Source organism: Protomyctophum bolini (genome assembly GCF_963924005.1).
Source record: "Protomyctophum bolini genome assembly, chromosome: 15".
In the NCBI taxonomy this organism is placed as follows: Eukaryota; Metazoa; Chordata; class Actinopteri; order Myctophiformes; family Myctophidae; genus Protomyctophum; species Protomyctophum bolini.
The window spans coordinates 28354466-28370177 of record NC_137876.1 but is presented as its reverse complement, the minus strand read 5'-3'; the positions used below and the strand labels follow the sequence as shown (position 1 = coordinate 28370177).

At 43.5% G+C, this 15712-nt stretch overlaps 1 protein-coding gene across 2 annotated transcripts in view; it reads right to left on the bottom strand.

Moving 5' to 3' along the window:
- The window catches only part of slc4a11 (solute carrier family 4 member 11), a 142830-nt gene extending 131592 nt beyond the window's left edge, over positions 1-11238 (bottom strand). The window contains exon 1 of one of the 2 annotated variants that reach the window (XM_080784135.1): positions 11101-11238. Coding sequence is in view for 1 of the 2 variants with exons in the window: in XM_080784132.1 (XP_080640258.1) it covers positions 11101-11167 (67 nt within the window). In the remaining variant the exon portion in view is untranslated. The remainder of the gene's footprint in view (positions 1-11100) is intronic. The other variant, XM_080784132.1, reaches the window with a different exon arrangement.
- Between the last annotated feature and the right edge of the window lie 4474 nt (positions 11239-15712).

Here is a 15712-nt window from a genome sequence, read left to right as displayed (position 1 = left end):
CATAAGAAATACTTGAATCCTAAATCATAGGAAAATGGTGTAATGCATCACTGTTTCATCATTAATGTTGTATACATTATTTTATGAGTAATGTGATTTTTTTAATGTAGTAGGCTAACTAATGGACCTATGTCTTTAATAATATATCACACCCGTGTGAAGTGAGGGGCGCTCTTATCATCTTACAACATCGAGGAGGGAATTCAATGATTCAATGATTAGGTGATGATATAATGATATAAAACAAATGGTGTCAAAACAAACAAAAATGATCTTTATTGTTAATGGCATTTAATGTTTCTGTTAGATGACGTAAATTTTCCCTTCATTGTCAATGGCGTTTTTAAAACAAACATTGAACTAACCTGTATATAGGAGGGGTTAGCGCCCCTCAAAAATGGTATTATACTCTCCACTCAGAATGCCATTATGGGCTCATGTAGCCAGTCGTTGTTGTGGCCGATCGAGTCCAACACTGGAGATGTGAACCCAATTTCAACTCACTTCTTCAGGCAATTAGATTTGTGTGAGCTGGCATGTTTTTTTTTGCCCAAAAACACCATATAAATGCCCAAACTGGAAATACACGTTGAAGGGCCTCTATACAGCGCACCTCCAAAAGCACTTTCACTTCTCCCCAAACATACTGTACATAAAGCTGCACCGTATGTTGTTGACATGCTATCTATCCCCCCAGCGTCCTCTCGCCCTGATTGCCGCAAACCCACAATTTACACAGCCGGGGAGCACACATTTCTAGACCCTAATGTGATATCCACAGTTTCTCAGGAATAATGTCAGAGGAAATTGCTGTGAGCCAGGGAGGTAACACTTTTACTGGTATGCTATGCTGGTGCCAGGATCCCTAGTGAGAGACATGACCTCTGAGTCTGACCCCACCATTGTCCTAGAGTTGGCCATACAGACATGCCCACTGCTGCAACACACTTCAGAAAACAGGAAACGCACGCACGCACGCACCCACACACACACACACGCACGTCACACACACATTCCAAAGAGCACACATGCACACAAACGGGCCCGGCCTGTTCTGACATCACAATGATGTTCTGACATCACAATCATGCACGACCTCGCCCTTTATTAGCCAATTGATCACACCTGATCACCCCTTAACGGGCACTGCTCTAGTATCTTTAATTAATACAAATTAAAAACATGTTTTGTCGCTGTTCAGAATCATTTACTGTAGTATTAGTCACTCTTCAGTCAGTGATTCTGCAGATTTTGTGCAGGTGCCTGCAGCCTACTGAAAGTTTGGGGCAGAGGTTCATCGTCGGCATGCAGGGAGTGTGTGTGCAAAATTTGGCATCGCCAGGGTTAACGGTGCTGGAGATTAGCTGTACACAGATGGACGGACACACGGACGGACACACACCCGTGCAAAACACCCTCTCCCCATGCATTCGGCCTGGTGGAGACAATAAACGGGCTAAAAGCAAAGCTGAACAGTCCAAATCTGAATTTATGCAAATCCCATTTCAAAAAGCTAAGCTTTGGCGTTCCAAATCATTCAACTGAGCCCAACAATAAACTAAATTAAGTGCTGACTGTTGTCAAAGAACCATTCTCAGTTTCTCTCATGATATATGAAATGATGATAAACAAGACTTCCACCTGTTTCACCAGCTAGACGTTTTATGTAATGATATAGCACCATTCTGCATTTCTCATTATGGTGATCGCTCCCACCAGTAACAGATTATTATCGGTCTAGTTTAGCTACAATTACAGATACAGTTTGGGATGCAACTGAGGGAAGTGCAATGAATGGATTAAAGGAAAATAAAATCCCATGACTGAAAAGTTTTGTTAGGTCAAGTCCCAATTTGCAATTAGTTTAACGGCATGAAAGGATGGTGATGGTGACTAAGTATACAAATCATCCTTCAGCGAAATCCAAGAGTTAGTCAAGAGAAAGACATATTTGACTCAATGGTATACAAATCACTGAAATCCAATCTGTGTCTAGAATGAATGAGGATCAATTTGCTTTGCAGGTTGCTTTTCCGGTCTGGTTCAGGACGGATACGGTAACGGTGTATTTATGTGTATTCAAATGAACAGATATGGAAGCCAAGCTTAGGTTAAGCCCGATTTTTGCCACGATTATGCTGTCACCGACCTAACTGACAAAACCCCCGATCTCACGCAAGACCGTCCTTCTCTTGGCAAGGTTTTGTGTGTTAGGCTCTGCGAAACGATCCAAATCTACTAGCAGACAGACAGACAGACAGACAGACTACTCGGTACAGATAGTAGTACTTTATTCACTGTCCTCTCAACAAGTCAGAAGAACTCAGAGTGAAGCTCTTTTGGTTGCTCAAAGCTCTACCTGGGTTGTCCTCTTTGTGTCTTCAGGTAGAAAACGGCAGACTGTCGCTTTCGCAACTAACGTTCGTTGCAAAAAAGGCTGATCTACAAGCTCACAATGCGTCAAACAGCTTGCCTCCATTACTCACTGTCTAAGGGTAGATGTATTTTCAACGTGTAGTTTGTTGACTTTGTTGTTGTGTTCAATGTGTTGTGCGCAAGCCCGGCATCTGCACACTGATGTGACAGCTGACAGGCAGACAGGAGGTACCATAACGTTGCTCACTTTAAAATACAAAACAAAGAAAAATAACCGGCTAATAAAAGAAGGAGGATTTGTAATTGCTTAATTAAACGCCACCCGCGGTAATTAGGGGACGGGGGTCCACGGTAGTCTGCGTGGGGGTCCGGGGTTACAAATGTGTTACTGTTACCCATTGGCGGGTGTCACTGTTTTGCTGCGCTGCACTGTTATGCTGAAATGAGTTAGCCTAAATAATGTTGAGGCATCATGGCGGTGGCGCTGCTCGCACGACCGTTTAGAGTTAGACGATGATAGCTACAGTTAAGATGGACAGGGGAGAGAGGGGGAGAGACATGCAGCAAAGGGACTCGAAACGCGCTGTCAGAGTCTGGCCTATGTGTCATGCGCCTAGACCACTAGGCCAGTGGGTGCCTCCGATTCTCCCTTTTGACTGATATATCTGTCCATTCAAACTCTAGACGGGCCGCCTCAAAGTTATTAGTAGAGTTCTCAACAGGCCTGAAAATTAAGTCCCGGCCTTACCTGGGCCCTCATCAAACCCTGTACACTCAAGACACTGCCCCCGCTGCCACCATTAGTTCTCCATATATGGAGCTGATCTGTTCTGACATTCCATATGTTGATCTGACCTCATCAAACCCTGTACACCAAAGACACTGCCCCCACTGCCACCCTTACATCTCCATATATGGAGCTGACATGTTCTGACATTCCATATGTTGATCTGACCTCATCAAACCCTGTACACTCCAGTACAGAATTCATTCCATATGTTGATCTGACCCCCCCATCCCAAAGCACCAGCACTCGCCCAGCAGTCTGCCGTCACCCAGGCAGATATGTGCATCTGCTGATTTTTTTTTAATTGTACAATGTAATTGTCAACTGCTAAATGCAAAAAGGGTCAAATGGGGAGAGGAATAGGACATGCCACATAAAGCAGTGTTGTGCATTGTGCAGTGGGAGTATAAATCAGAAGCCTAATCAGGCAAACAACAACAACAACAACAACCAACATAATGGATAGTGATGGCAGTGTTAAGGATTCCAAGCAGATCCCACAGGAAATGTGCACTCTTGAAATGGGGAGACAGATACAGACATACTGCCCCCTAGTGGAGAATACAGAAGGTCAAAGGGAACATACAGGGAGAAATTTAATTAGGATGGCTCTGTAGTAACCAACCCAAGACCTGAAGCTGATTCTACAAATGCCTTCTAAATCAGATGTTCCAATGTTTTTCAAAAATGTTCAAAAACAGCAGATGTACAGTACAAACATGAAATGAGCTTGTATATCTGCTATTTTTTTATAACCAACGAAAAAAATCTAAAATTATACTTTTAATGGGAGAACGCACTCTCTTCCCACAAGATTAAAAGGAATTTGCAGTGTTGGCTAATGCATTACGAAATATCAAGTTAAGTATTGAATAACATATTGTGACTTGTTGTTTACTTTCATCAAAATGCACTCTGATGATGGTAGACATTTCTCCCCCAAGGGCTGTAAAGTCTGTTTGACAGAATGGAAGTGACCTCATAGTAAAACTGGTGAGCATGCCCTCTAACCCTAGTTTCCCTTGCACGTTTCCCTTCAAAGTGTGCATGCATGCACGTGCTCTCTCTCTCTCTCTATCTCTCACCACCACATATCCATCAACAGACAAAAACACATTCACACACACACACACACACACACACACACACACACACACACACACACACACACACACACACACACACACACAAATGCAGCCTACGACACAGGATACAGTATGTTTTCTACATTTCGACGTGACCTTATGAGGAAGTAATGCAGACACTTTCCTTTTAACTTATGAGTGTGAGATTAAATGCCACACCTCAACACGACAACACTTTGTCAAACAGTCAGCAAAATTAAAAAATATATTGTCAGTAAGGAAAGCAATAACACAATTACTATCTTACTACGTATTATCAATAAAGTTATTAAATAGGATTCTTTAATAAAATTAACTGTGACAAGTGTAATTGATGTGTTTGTGTCTGTGTGCATGTGGTGCGTCACAAGCACGTACACGCACGCACGCACGCACACACACACACACGCAAACACACACACGGCGGCAGCGGCAATGGGTCAGGGGTAGCGTGGCCAGTAGAATGGCCGGACTCCTGATGTGCAAGTTGGTGCCTTGCATGGTTTCCACCGCCATTGGTGTGCGAATGGTTGAATGTAATGCACAATCTATGTAAAGCTCCAAAGTGCTATATAAATGCACTATTTACCACTTACACACACACACACACACACACACACACACACACACACACACACACACACACACACACACACACACACACACACACACACACACACACACAAATACACTAAATGCTGCAATCCATTGTGCATGCTGTATCAGATAACAGTCGGGGTTACTGCAAGAGGACAACTCAGATGGAGTCAGGTAAGTTGCCAGACTAGGACAATAAATTGACCTTCAAATACTTTCCTGTCATTGTCTAGACTTTCTGGCACTGATTGTATTCGACAACATGACAAAGTCCCACCCATCTGGTATTCCAAGGATGATGAAACAAATACCAAGTTTGTCATTAATAAAGTATTGCATACAAAACGAAGACATGATAGACACCAATAAGTGGCACGCAGAATATGTCGATATATTTCACTGACACTTGTGAAATTAAGATGCAATGACGGATGCACAAGGCTGCTAAGTAAACTATGCTCAGTGAAATGTTGCGATGTTATCATAATTATGATTACAATTATGATTATTGTTATTATATTAGCAACTGAATCTGGAGTATAGTTTAAGAGGTAACTTCCAAAATGGTGTGCAGAGTGCATACCCACTTTTGGAAATATACCACTACCCCGAAGTTCATTGCTTACTGTCCCTAAGAGGGAACCACCGAAACAGGTTTTATTAATTCTCAATCTACCGAGCCACTCTTATTTTAAGTAACATAACTTTTAATGTGGCATTATCAATCATGTCATAGGCGTACGTCTGTGTCACTGTGGATTTGGGGAAAACCCTCATTTTGGAATACAGCAGTTCATGCAGCAGTGGAGGCTCAACAGATCTGTCACGCTGAGACAAGATTTAAATTCTGCACACACCAACAAAAGTGGTAAATGTGGCAATAAAGCGCAAAGGGCACCTTGTATTGTGCTTGGAGCAGGAAGAGAGCCACAGACACCGCTAGTGGACAAACACAGGGTGGGATTTCCTCTCCTTCAGCCTGGCTCCTGCCTGGTATTGTCTGTTTTTAGATGTTGGTCAAGTAAGAGTAGCCATTAAGTGGAATAACAAAATATGCCTGTCATGGAGAGCACACACTCACACACTCAAACAGACATAATCTACAATTAAGGCATGAGCGTTAACTAATTTCGAATAACAAGTGTTTTGAGTGGTGTTAAAATGATTGATGATGTAAACAGTACAAAATACATAAATGAATCATCATGGTGATATTGACAGATGTACTGTCGACCAATGCCACAAAGACAAATCCTGTACTTTCTGTCGCTTAATTCGATTAATAATAATAATAAACTGCATTTATAACGCACTTTGAAGCAAATCTACAACAACAGAAGAAGAATAAAATAAAATAGTGCATGAGTAAAAAATTAGCACAATTCATGCATTTCGTGGTTTACTGCTAAAAGGTTTAAAGGCACATTGGACCATCTAATGGTCCAACTGGCAAAATGCCTTAAGTCCCCATGTAAAAGCGTCCACGGATTGTGGTGCTCTCAGGTGGTCGGGGAGGGCATTCCACAGCCGAGGAGCAGCTGAGCAGAAGGCCCGGTCCCCCATGGTGCAGAGTTTTGTTTTTGTGGTTTTGAGTGTGTTTGAATTTTCCAGAGCGGAGGGAGCGGGTGGAGGCTGGGGTTCAATGAGTTCCTTCAGATAGGAAGGGCCGTTGCTGTGGATGCACTGATGGGTGAGGAGGCAGACATTGTATTCTATCCTCGGTTGGGATTCAGAACCTAAATTAGGACCATTAGGCTCAACTTTAGCCTATTTGTTTTTGTATTATACGCCATGCAGTGGAATAGTATGTGAAGTTGGAGTTTTATCATGTGATTGACCTGTATAGCTGCAGTCAGATAACTATGACGACCAACACGACCAGCGTGTCTACGTGGGTCTACTTCCCCTCCTACAGTAGAGTGCCTTGGGTTGGCTCCGACAATGTCAGTTTGCTCGCCATCAGTTCTGGGTGCCTGACAGTGCCCACTCGCTGCCCAGCCAGCCTCATCCTTCTCTCCCTGACCTTGTCTGTGACCCGCGGGTGGCCCTAGTAGAGGTCCACACGTTTTCTAATGTGTTCCTCCCATGTGACATCACATGCCCCATAGCTTAATACAGTTAGTTGCTGCGAGATTGAGGTCTAGCCGACACCAACTCGGGATTCCTGGATCTCTGCCCTCCACAAATTCCTATCCAACATCAGGTTCTTGTCATGACGTCCTGCATGACGTCCTGGGCATGACGTTAAACTGTTCCGTTCGAGAGGACCGGCGACCCTCGAATGTAAACAGCCACGAAAGGAAACTATGGATCATTACCCAGCTTAATACTTCATAACGTATGAAGCAGTGTATTACGTGTTACAGAGGGTATGCGCGTACATCATCCTCATACCCGGAAGTTATGCAGGAACGCCTACTGAGTTAAAAAAGATACTTTTTGGTCTTCACAGCCCATACATCCAAACAGAAAACTGATTGCATTAAAAGACGTTAAACGATATTAAACTCACTTTGCCAATTGCCACTTGATTTGCCACTCACTTTATATACATGCACTGCAGCATACCCTCTATTTGTACCAATACATGGCAAGATATTGCATACTGTACAATACATGTGCTCCAGAACTTGTATTTATATCATTATTTATTTTAATTGGATTGTAATCGGATTGTCCTACATGTGAAGCACCAAAACGGTGTCTCTCTCTCTTGTTTTTATAACGTATACATTACAACTGTACTTATCTTGTAATGTTGTGTAGGCACTAGGCAGGCAATGCTGTGTATTATTTTGTACTTCCAAACAATCATATCTGCTCTTCCTGTGGCCGTGCCAAAATACCCAAAATCTACAAGGAACACTAATTAAGCTGTGGAGACAATTGTAAGCGTGTGTTCGCCATATGAACTTGTGGTGACCAGTTAACTGCATTTGCGTGGCTTTTAAATGTTTTCTTATGATCAACATATTTTAGCCCACTGGGCACGTCATAATAGGCAAACATTCAGCGACAATAGGCATTCAGTGAAAATAACAGATCTACCAGCTCACAACACATCGCACTTGAGATTTGGTATGGAGACTTGGAGAGTAGAGACAAAAACAGACCCATTGGGACCTCGGGCAACAAAGTATATAGAGAGTAGAGGTTTGGTGGTTAATGATGTAACATGTTTGTTCAGAAGTCCTTGATTCCATATACCGGTACTGTATAAGAGGACATTTGATACCTTCGGTTAACTTTAGGCTTATCCTTACCCTGATGGAATGTAGGGTTGACGTTGTGGCACACAGATGTCCCACAACGTAGAGAGAGACAGGAAACAGGGGACAGTCAGAGTGTGACATGCAGCGAATCCAACCACTTTTAACTTGGCATGTCATTTATAATTAATTGATAGAATGATCATTAACACTTAGACTGCCGCCATTTATTGATAAATTGGTCCTAATTCACGCCAGCATTTTTTTAATTTGAGCTCTTATTTTGAAAAGCCACATTTTGCCTCAACCGGAAGTGAGCTCATCTCTGCCAGCTTTACGTTTCCATGACAACCTTTGTTTACGTGATCACATCATGCCGGTACACTATAGACCTCCACAACGTCGGCTCGTGCCGTCAAAGAAACGCTGTTTTGACCAAAAATGCCATCTGGGACAAGGAATAGGAGATACAGGCGATTGAAAGAAACGGATAGAATGGATTCTTATGGCGACGACGAACTAAGATGAACGATCCAATGCTGTGCTAACAACACAGCTAGCTAACCGGCTAACGTAAGTAGCATTATGGCTCGATCGATCAAATGCACTATAAAACAACAATTGCCGAAGGGCTACGGCAATGGCGGCAAGCGTTTTATTAATGAATTGACATTAATCTAAGGCAATGGCGCGGAGGGTGTTAAGAAAATAAATCCGTTGAAGCCCTAATAACAGCATCAGAATGAATAATTATTTTATTTTATTGTAAAACCCCACTCTGGTGGGATTAGGGGTCATCATCTCCACTTACGGTCTAGTACCAGTACCCAAGTTATAAAGAGGATGTGTGGCGCTAAACAGATAAGGGCATGGCACAAAATTTTCCTGCATTAGAAAGACCTCCCCTGTCTAGCTCAGTGGGTAGAGCATGGCACCAACACTGCCAGGGATAAGGGTTCACGTCAATACATTTCCACCAACATTACTTGAGTATAATTCCCACTGGGAGTAATACCCAAAGTGGTACTTTAAGATGCTTTGGACAAAGTATTGCCATATATTGCCATATCGATTATACTGCCCATCTCTTGTTCATGCCCTGCCTTCTCAGCAGAGAGTGGAGAAATCCGGAAAGAATATATATATAAAGAAAACTATATATAAAAATGGTAAATGGTGCATTTATATAGCACCTTTATCCAAGGCGCTTTACATAGATGAATTACATTCACCCATTCACACACACATTCATACACCGATGGCAGCAGAAACCATGCAAGGCACCAACCAGCACATCAGGAGCAATTTGGGGTTCAGTGTCTTGCTCAAGTACACTTCGACACTAACTCTGGGGGAGCCCGGGTTCGAACTGGCAACCTTGCAGTCACCATCCAGCCAATCTACCCCTGAGCCACCACTTTTGACAAAAGACAAAATTGCTCACATAATTGCAAATAAACTAAGCCCATCCTGGTCAGACTGTTATCCTCCATCTTTTTTCTTAAGAGTCAAAGGCAAAGAAAGGGCATTTTAACAAATCTCTGAACATCACAAGACTCTGGGAAAATGTGCTCAACAAGCAAATTGTCGATTTACTGTCTGTATTACATTATTTCTCATACTCACTGTTGAGAGACTGTACATATACAGTGAGTACCCAGATGACTTCTAATTCAAGGCAGATCCAGTGTGTCACATGCAGCCACAGGACACAGAAGCAGAGAAGAAAAAGACACCGGATGTGAAGGTGATGTGATTAATGAAGGTGCTACGACAGCAGTGACAGGCGTTTCAATGTACGATGTCGTTTACATCGAAACATCAGTCACTCCTGTCCTGTCCTGTCCTGTCCTGTCCTGTCCTGTCCTGTCCTAGCAACTTCATCATTAATAAAAGGGCCTTAAATGAACCAGCTGCACCAGTGTTCTCTATATCCGATGATAGTCAGACAGTACATACAGTGTATGATATATCCATTCATATACCCACTATTCATTCATAGTTATATTCACTGGTGAATGGTGATAGACTGTACATCTACATGTATGTTTATTGACTGTACAATATGTGCAGTTGTGCAAAATAACCTATGCCTAAATTATTTCTCTTGACTTGTTAATAACATCATATCCTGTGTTCCATTCACTCATTATTTTGTGTTATTCCCCCACATGAATCAATAAAGGTCTGATAGTAGTGATTAGCAAACCTTTAAGAAACTGTAGCCTACTTGCTAATAATGTGTCTGTATGATTCTTTAAATTAATTGTCGAAATAAGACATTCTTTCCTACTGTATCCCCTTATTAGGCTAAAGATAAAAAACTTCTGTATATATGATGCCAGCCAGTTAATTTAATTTGCTCATAGCCTACTGTCGCTGCAATGGGCCAATATCAACATGCATCCAATGCTTTCCAAATTCCAAGAGCCACATTTTCATTGTTTGTCAGACCTAAAGCTGCTTGATTGGGGCACATTTGTTTGGATGATGGCATTGTTTACTCAAGTCTACAAAACAGGCTTTCTGCAAATTCTGCTCAAGCATCTGTACTCAAGCCAGCTCATTCATTATATCACCACCTTGAACATTTGGAAAAGGCCAGCTCCAGCTCAATGCAATAATTAAGACCTACAGCATTGCAACACAATGGCATCCAGAGAGACTTACCATGGGCTCTCTTCCTCAAGGACAAAATCATCCTCCCGTAGTCTCGTTTATATGTTAGTAAACAATGGCTTCTTCGGTTGTTCTGATAGTCAATTAAAGGAAGCCCTTTGTCGCAGACTCGCAGTCAGTATTAAATGGAAAATGGTAAAATGTGTTGATGAATATGATATTGTGAAAATTATGACAAATATAGCAGCATTGCAAAAAACGCATCGCAAACAGTACACACACACACACACACACACACACGCGCGAGCATCAGCAAAGCATCTCCAACAGACCATTTACACAAAAGTAAAGTGCCTTTCTTAAATAACTCAAATGTCTTTTTGCTTACCTACAACAAATCGATTTGCCGTCACTCCCGTCATGTCTCCTCCTGGTCCGTCCTTAGAAGTTTTCATGCTGTCCCCGGTGTTGCTAATAGCTTTACACTGTTCTTCTGACTGAGAGGTGGTTGTTTCCATGAAATATTAGAGAAGTGTAAACTTTTACAGGTCCGCGCTGCTGTAAGTTGAGTTCTGCTACTGCTGTAACCGACATGGAACCATCAACGGTGCAGCCGCAGGTGTTCATGACAGCAGCACGCGCCCTCCAAATGTGTAAAACAATGGCCCCGGCCCCGCCCACCAACTACTGGATCGCCACCACTTGTGTCTCTCTCTTCAGTCTACCACACTCTACATCCCGAGAGGGCGGTCCATCGGCAAGGTCGGAACTCGGAGGTCCGTCTGTCAAGTTTCAACGTGTACGTGTGTGTGTGTGTGTGTGTGTGTGTGTCGTGTGTGTGTGTGTGTGTGTGTGTGTGCGTGTGTGTGTGTGCGTGCGTGCGTGCGTGCGTGTGTGTGTGTGTGTGTGTGTGTGTCACTGCAGTCACACCATAGCCTAAAGAAATCGTAGGTAGCAGACGTCTCCGCTCTACTCTGCGGAAAGTGGGCGGTCCCGAGAGGGGACGCACCCGGAAGCCTATTCAATGGCATGTAGTCTTCTATTTCTTGGTTGGCGAAGTGGGCGTGAGAGTGACAAGTGAGTGAGTGACAAGATGTTGACACAAAGGCGCATTCTAGTGTAGGCTATATGCTGCTGCGTTGCAACATGGCTGTCAAGTTATGACTCTCTAGTCGAGTGGTTAATGTATATGCCTTTGGAATTGGCAACCCGGGTTCGCCTCCCTGCCGAGGCTACAATAGTTTTGTTTTCCGACGACTTGCGCGACGGCCAGTTTACATCTGATGCTCTCCTCCGCGTCAGATGTAAGCTGCCGACAAGCATAAAAATGAAGTGTGTCACCCGGCGGTGAGAAGGAGAAGGATATTTTTGATTTATTGATTTAAATATTTATTAACAGTTTGCAGAATTACAATACATTTCAAGCACAAACTCAATACAAATACTGTTAACTGTGAGTGAACGACCCAATTAAGCATTACACTTGTTTACAACAGGGTCCACATGGTTCAATTCATCAAAACATTTAGAGACGTATAAATAGACACTTCTATATAGTTAAAGAACAGAACAGGAATTCATCATAAAACAGTGTTCCCTGACCGGGGATCGAACCCGGGCCGCCGCGGTGAGAGCGCAGAATCCTAACCACTACACCACGGAGAATGAGGTTATTGATGATGAGAAGGGCTGTGGAGGGTGAAGTGAACGCGCTATTTTATAAATATAAAGTTATTTTCAATGTCATCATGGATCAGGGTTACAGTAAATGACAATGTAATTCAGCCAGGGGTGCCATGGATGAAAAGATTACAGGGGTGATCTGAAGCAAACATGAGAACCACTGCTTTACATTTCTTCAGACGATTTTTCAATGTTTTGTTAACAATTTGGAGTGGACAGAATGTTACTTCGAGGTGCCCACTGCCCAGGGGGCGTTTGACTCCGTGAAAGAAGAAAACTACAAGTGAATACCCGCCCAGTGGATGGGCTGCGGCTGCATCTGTTCCATTGGCTAGTGCCTATCACTGCCGGGTGACACACGCTTGTCGGCAGCTGTCTCTGCCGCAGAGGAGAGCGTCAGCTGTCGGCTGGCCGTTGCGCGCAAGTCGTCGGCGGACGTGGAGCTTTTTCTCCATCCACCAGCTGTCTAAAAACCGCCGAGACGTCTGCGCCTACGATTTCTTTAGGCTCATGTCTGGCTGCAGCCTGTGTGTGTGTGTTGGTGCGTGCGTGCGAGTGTTTCTATGACTGCAGTCACACCATAGCCTAAAGAAATCGTAGGTAGCAGACGTCTCCGCTCTACTCTGCGGAAAGTGGGCGGTCCCGAGAGGGGACGCACCCGGAAGCCTATTCAATGGCATGTAGTCTTCTATTTCTTGGTTGGTGAAGTGGGCGTGAGAGTGACAAGTGAGTGAGTGACAAGATGTTGACAAAGGCGCATTCTAGTGTAGGCTATATGCTGCTGCGTTGCTACAAGGCTGTGAAGTTATGACTCTCTAGTAGACTGGTTAACGTACGTGCCTTTGGAATTGGCAACCCGGGTTCGCCTCCCTGCCGAGGCTCGAGGCTACAATGGTTTTGTTTTCCGACGACTTGCGCGACGGCCAGTTTACATCTGATGCTCTCCGGAGTCAGATGTAAGCTGCCGACAAGCATAAAAATGAAGTGTGTCACCCGGCGGTGAGAAGGAGAAGGATATTTTTGATTTATTGATTTAAATATTTATTAACAGTTTGCAGAATTACAATACATTTCAAGCACAAACTCAATACAAATACTGTTAACTGTGAGTGAACGACCCAATTAAGCATTACACTTGTTTACAACAGGGTCCACATGGTTCAATTCATCAAAACATTTATAAATAGACACTTCTATATAGTTAAAGAACAGAACAGGAATTCATCATAAAACAGTGTTCCCTGACCGGGGATCGAACCCGGGCCGCCGCGGTGAGAGCGCAGAAGCCTAACCACTACACCACGAAGAATAAGGTTATTGATGATGAGAAGGGCTGTGGAGGGTGAAGTGAACGCGCTATTTTATAAATATAAAGTTATTTTCAATGTCATCATGGATCAGGGTTACAGTAAATGACAATGTAATTCAGCCAGGGGTGCCATGGATGAAAAGATTACAGGGGTGATCTGAAGCAAACATGAGAACCACTGCTTTACATTTCTTCAGACGATTTTTCAATGTTTTGTTAACAATTTGGAGTGGACAGAATGTTACTTCGAGGTGCCCACTGCCCAGGGGGCGTTTGACTCCGTGAAAGAAGAAAACTACAAGTGAATACCCGCCCAGTGGATGGGCTGCGGCTGCATCTGTTCCATTGGCTAGTGCCTATCTCACTGCCGGGTGACACGCGCTTGTCGGCAGCTGTCTCTGCCGCAGAGGAGAGCGTCAGCTGTCGGCTGGCCGTTGCGCGCAAGTCGTCGGCGGACTGGAGCTTTTTCTCCATCCACCAGCTGTCTAAAAACCGCCGAGACGTCTGCGCCTACGATTTCTTTAGGCTCATGTCTGGCTGCAGCCTATGAGAGCCAGCTTAATATTACTATAGCACAGTACGGTGGCGTGTACTGTAGCACACCCACAATTAATGTTATTACTTTCAGCTGTGGACTGGTTATCTGCTGTGAAAATGATCTATATTAGCCTAGCTTCAATGTCCAACAATTAGTTTAGTTAGTTAGTTAGTTAGTTAGTTAGTTAGACTAGAGTAACATAAAGATCTGTATTGTTTAATGTTCAGAAGCCACACACAGTACTAGTGTTGTGATGCAGGTGATACTAGTAATAAGTATATTTGGTGCCAATTGACACATCTTGTTTCAAGAATGACAACAGTAGCCTAGGTATTAAAAAGTACTAATATTCCTCTCAACTTTGGTCCTTATTCTTTGCCATGTTTAATATTCCACAACTCCTTTGCCAGATGTTAACACAGACACACACCTGTCTCTTGACTTGCCGAGAAAAGCCCTGCTTCTTTGCTGCTTTCCCTAATAAGCCAGAGAGACTCCTTGGCAGACAGCTGTTCCAGATGGCATTATCACACTGCATGCAGGTTCACAGTCAGCCAAAGCCAAACGCGCAGCCATCGCCACTGTACCACCAGCAAGAGGTGGTATCGGCCTTGGCCCCTCCCCCCATCCCTCCACATCAACAGTCTAACATCTGGTGATGTTAACTTATGTAACACTGTGGCAGTTACCTGCGAGAACAGTTATTCATTTCATCTGAATTTATTTAGTCACATCACAGTTTTACAGGGGTAAAAAAGCAGTGGGTGAAATTGTAGTAGAAGTTCAGGAGCAGGACCACACACAAGTTGACTAAAGGAAAAGAGGGCACTGTTTCTCCTTTATTTGCAGATGGGTTCTCAGAACCTACACCACCTACAATCAAGTCGCATCCGTTTACCTATAAAGGCTCATCTAACCGTCTTCCCCCCAATCATTATCACATTCTGCAACCCTCCCAGACCCTCACTACTTTTCCTTATGGGTTCCAGCCTGAATCGCTTTGTTCTGTGAATCTGAATTGAAGTAGTGAAGTGACATTTACAAATCTGCGGAACGCAGCGAATCAGGCTGGAACCCAGGCTAACTTTTCCTATCTCTTCTCTTCTCTCTATTCTTTCCTTCCATAGGGCCCTGGGGGGGTTCGTTATGCCCGGGAGCTACAACAGCCCCTTCGAAGCTTCCTCTGCAATGTTCGACATCACTGACTCGACCACGTGGCACCATCAACTCGGCATTGGCATCTCTGCCTCGACAGTGAGTAGCACATACAAAGTTTCTTAGAAAGCACACCCAGCGAGGTTGACTTATTTGTCTTGTTCCATTCATCTAGGCCTACTTCTTCTCTTTGAATTGGTCTTGTATGGCACAGGAAGATACTATTGTTGTTCTAAAAGGAAATTCATTTTTCAAATGACAACTTGACACATCATTGTTTCATGTGCTTATCGTGTCAAAACTTTACCACCCTTT